Here is a 4,258-nt window from a genome sequence, read left to right as displayed (position 1 = left end):
CTCCATCCCTTGTGTTTGCCAGTGCTATTACTGCTACCACTATTAACACTTTGAAAGGAAAACCAAACATGCAGTTTAATTTTCATATGCCATTTTAAAGCTGTTTCATACATGGTGATCATGCAAGGCTGCTTCATTATGATCAAATGTGATGCATGTGCAAAATTGTCTCGCTAGCAGAAGGAAACCAAGGGATATTAGGTAAAAATCCGAGAACTATGAGGCTTATAAGGACACAGCAATATTATGACCTAACAAGGAACAGTAATGGTAAACGTTTCCACTTCTGTAATACTACACAATGGGAAACACCCAGCTGATAACATAATAAGTGAAGGATTAACTGCTGTCAACAATAAGAGTCTTATGTAATCAATCCCAAAGTAAAATATTGGAATCACTCGATGAAAACCAAAGTAACAGAGTGTCTGTAAAAGCTATCTAGACGTCTGGCAATAAGCAACCCATTTATTTTGTACCAACTTCATGTTTAGATCTTACTAGCAAAAGAAAGACCTTCCTTTGCAAGCTGATCTAAACTCTGAACAGGAGGTTGGAGCTTTGCAACCTTGGCAATAGCCTGGTTTTCCTCAGGAGTGCCAGCCTCCAGAAATGCACCGACCACCTTACCGTCTTTAATCCAGTAGGTTCCAAACTTGGGCTTTGGTGAGGTGGGATTGTTGTCTCCGAAGAGCACGGTCTCACCAACATTATCACCATAGAATTGCCATGACAGATCAAAGGAGCGAGAATAGAAGAATGGAAGGTAGTCATAGACCTCAACTGTCTTTCCCTCCTCGCTTGCCTTGATGGCCTACAAAATCAAGACACTATATGATTCCTGGATCTTTGGGATGAATTTTCGAAAATCGGGTTCCAACTTATTTGCCAGAATAATAGAAATGAATACACAGTGGACATAAATAAAGATCTAAGGGGAGCTGAATACCTTTACGGCCTGCTCTGCAGATTTGCGTGCATGGTCAACATGCTCGACTCTTCTGTTCTCATTGTACAACTTCAAAGGGAAAGTGGCAACATCACCCACAGCATATACATCAGGAACACTTGTTTTAAAGAATGTATCCGTCTGCAATCAACAGCATAAATCAAAATGGATTCCATGATTATTTAATTACAGAAATAGGATTGACTAGTCCAATGTTGGAATTAAAAAGAAATGCACTAAATATTTATAATGAAAATTGCTGTCACATCAGAAAATCTGTACAGCGCATAAAAGACATCAAGTAAACTGGAGTGGTGTCCAGCTTCCTTAATAACTCAAATGCAGCATTCTTTTTTTTTAGTTTTCTTAATATGTAGTAAAATTGACTGCTCATTTGCATTGAAATGAGTGATCAATCATTATTTAAGATTTAACACTGTGATTAAGAAGTTTAAGCATGGAAATAATTTACTTAAGGTATGGGACAGGGAGAAGAAATTAAGGGATATAGAAGTGACCATACCTTAACTCCACCTTTCTCCTCTTCAACTTGTCCCTTGAACAAGGATGTTAGTGGCCTTCCCCCAACACCAACAACAACAATGTCAGCTTCAAGCACGGTGCCATCCTTTAGATGCACTTCCTTGACCTGCATTACGGTTAAAAGTCACCATTCAGAATACTATTTATAAAAACATCAATACCAAAATGCCAGGTTATGGTGTATTTACCTCTCCATTTGAATCAGAGGTAAAACCAACAGCAACGGTTCCCTTGACGATTTTAACTCCCTTGTTTGCATAATAACCCTCATAGAAGGCAGCAATATCAGAAGTGAAAAGCCGAGGCACTAGAAGCACAAAGAAAATTAGGGAATGAGGGTCATAGAGTACATATAAAAAATAAAAAATAAAAAATAAATAAATTAAATATAAAAAAAAGACTTAGAGCAGCAAAAACTTACTGCACCACGGTTCAGGGTACACCATAGTAACATCTAAATTGTTAATTCTCAATGCTGCACCAAGCTCAAGACCAATGTATCCTCCTCCAACAATCACAGCTTTCCCATTCTTTTTTGCTTTAATTGCATCATTAAGCTTATCAGCATCATCAATTTCTCTCAAGTAGAAAATGTTTTTAGCATCAGCTCCTTTCACACCAAAATCTGACAATCTTACAACCTACATAAATAAAAAATGCACTTGATCAATATGCAAAGATGGCTAAATATACAAGAGGCCTCCCATTATTTGTAGAGTTGCTTACAGTTGAACCAGTTGCGATGATAAGAATCTGAAACTTGAAGGATTCCCCAGTTCCACTAACAAGAGTCTTCCCAGCAAGATCTACTTTGACTATTTCAGTGCTAAGAATCAACTCTATTCCTGTAATTATAAAAAATGTTTCCATCAGAATAGTTCATGGTAAAGATCAAAATGAAACATTCAATAACATAGTAACATAGAGTCTGGCACTCTTGCACAAGAATGAGCAATGGTGGTCTGTTTAACCATCTCCAAAAATTGCTTAGGACAGCTCTCCGGAATTATTTAACTCTGTTTGGTATAAACTGTGATGTAGAGGAAAAACAAACCTTTCACTTTGTACCAATCAGGAAGCAATCTCTCTCCTCCACTTCCAACACAGGTGTGAAACCCTGGAAGTCTAGCAGGAGCTGCAAAAACCAATTACAACTTTAAGTTACAATGTCATTGAATGTGATAAACATACAAAAGGAGACTGGTGCACTGATGTGCCAGGTGCAAGTAAGAACCACGTGTCATAAAAAAATACTACAGCTTTTAGGAAAGTTGGAAATGAAAAGAACACCACTTACACTCTGGGAAGAGATAAGCCTTGCTGAGTGCAGGACGTTCATAGGGAGCAACCTGCGAGAAATAGACAGGAGAAGTTAATGATTCATAATTAAACAAAACCAAATACCAACAGCCATTATAAGAAAACAATTTGAAACAGCAGCAATAATATAAAGTAAAGTGACTACAGCCGGTACAGAAAGTAATACAATCAGTAAGCACGATATCCACATGAATGATGAAGCAATAATCTAAAAGCAGGTTTAATGCAAAAACTATATCTTCAATTACATAAAAACTAGGCAGCTATCGTGCAAATCCAATTCTTATGTCCTCTTCAAAAACTTCACAACTAATGGCATAAAATATCTCGAAATCCACAATCAGCTAGATATAAACAAAGTGAAATTAACCATACCGCCTCTTTGGAAATTACTGCTAGTTCGCCAGGCTTAACCCCATGCTTAGCAAACTCCCGAGCTGCATATCCCTACAGTATTCAGAAAACAAAACAATAAATCATTCCACAGTGATCAAGGCTTTCACAACACTAACTATCCAAAGTCAAAACAACTTTCCGATACGTGATCGTATCATCAACTCTCACAATTAACCTAATCTCTTTACTAACACAACTATAGCAGCACACATTGACCTTAACAACGTCCAGTACTCAAAAATTCACAGCTGAAATACATAGATCTATGTACACCTACACAAATCCTACAGTCAAAAATTCCTATAACCTTCACCGGAGTGGCCAGAAACTCGAGTCGTATATACAGATTTGGCATCAATTTCTTACATTAAGACTCGCAATTTTTACCAAATTTTGATCAAACAGATCGCAGAGAAGAAACTTACAGCCGAGACTCCGCCACCGAGGATCACGTACTTGAAGCTCTTCTCCCCCATTGATGATTCAGAAGGAAAAGTGCGTTTTTGCTTCGTGTGCTTGTGACTTCGCTTTTTTTTTTTGTGCTGATGAGAGTGTGAGAAAATGCGATGAGGTTTTATCAGCTGTGTTACTGGTCTCCGATATTTATATGGTCCGACTGGGACGTCGTTTCATTGGTGAGAGCCGTGTTAATTAAATTCAGCCACGTGGCAGAACTGTTACCGACAATCTCTGCTGACTGTGCAATCGCCACGACAGCCGAGGTTCGAATTTTCTGGATTTTTTACAAAAAAAAAAATCAAATAAAAAAAGGATTTCAGTGTGGAAAACCATTATTTTATTTCCAAATAGAGGTCGAAATCGTATTTTTTTAAGGCATTGAAATCCTTATCCATAAATGTTTATGTGTTGGTGACTTGGTGTGTAGTGTGAACACGATTTGATTCTATTTGATTCTCTTTTACTGTATTGATTCTATTTCAATAAAATAACATTCTCAGAAGAAAAAAATGTGAACAGGATTTGATTCTGTTTCTATGAAAAAAAGTCTGTCAAATTTATTGGGTTCGTTTTCGGCTCTATATCGACTTT

At 37.3% G+C, this 4,258-nt stretch overlaps 1 protein-coding gene across 1 annotated transcript; it reads right to left on the bottom strand.

Annotated features, from left to right (window-relative positions):
- Positions 1 to 217: 217 nt before the first annotated feature.
- Positions 218 to 3,794, bottom strand: LOC112193014 (monodehydroascorbate reductase, seedling isozyme). Its single transcript, XM_024333015.2, has 10 exons — positions 3,634 to 3,794; positions 3,188 to 3,259; positions 2,790 to 2,841; positions 2,547 to 2,627; positions 2,219 to 2,337; positions 1,914 to 2,133; positions 1,681 to 1,799; positions 1,473 to 1,598; positions 950 to 1,090; positions 218 to 814 (listed from the first exon to the last, which is right to left on the bottom strand). The coding sequence occupies exons 1-10, from the start codon at positions 3,682 to 3,684 to the stop codon at positions 491 to 493; spliced, it is 1,305 nt and encodes a 434-aa protein (XP_024188783.1). The 5' UTR covers positions 3,685 to 3,794; the 3' UTR covers positions 218 to 490.
- Between the last annotated feature and the right edge of the window lie 464 nt (positions 3,795 to 4,258).

The sequence above is a fragment of the Rosa chinensis genome, chromosome 3 (genome assembly GCF_002994745.2).
Source record: "Rosa chinensis cultivar Old Blush chromosome 3, RchiOBHm-V2, whole genome shotgun sequence".
NCBI classification, from domain to species: domain Eukaryota; kingdom Viridiplantae; phylum Streptophyta; class Magnoliopsida; order Rosales; family Rosaceae; genus Rosa; species Rosa chinensis.
The sequence above is the reverse complement of the archived record's forward strand: the minus strand, read 5'-3'. Positions and strand labels throughout refer to the sequence as shown.

Bases quoted from the DNA above. Each gene is read 5' to 3' on its own strand.
- LOC112193014 (XM_024333015.2), bottom strand. From the start codon at position 3,684: ATGGGGGAGAAGAGCTTCAAGTACGTGATCCTCGGTGGCGGAGTCTCG. The intron at 3,260-3,633 runs GTAAGTTTCTTC...TGAATACTGTAG, and splicing joins TCGGTGGCGGAGTCTCGGCT to GGATATGCAGCTCGGGAGTT. The intron at 1,800-1,913 runs GTAAGTTTTTGC...TTGTGCTTCTAG, and splicing joins GTACCCTGAACCGTGGTGCA to TGCCTCGGCTTTTCACTTCT.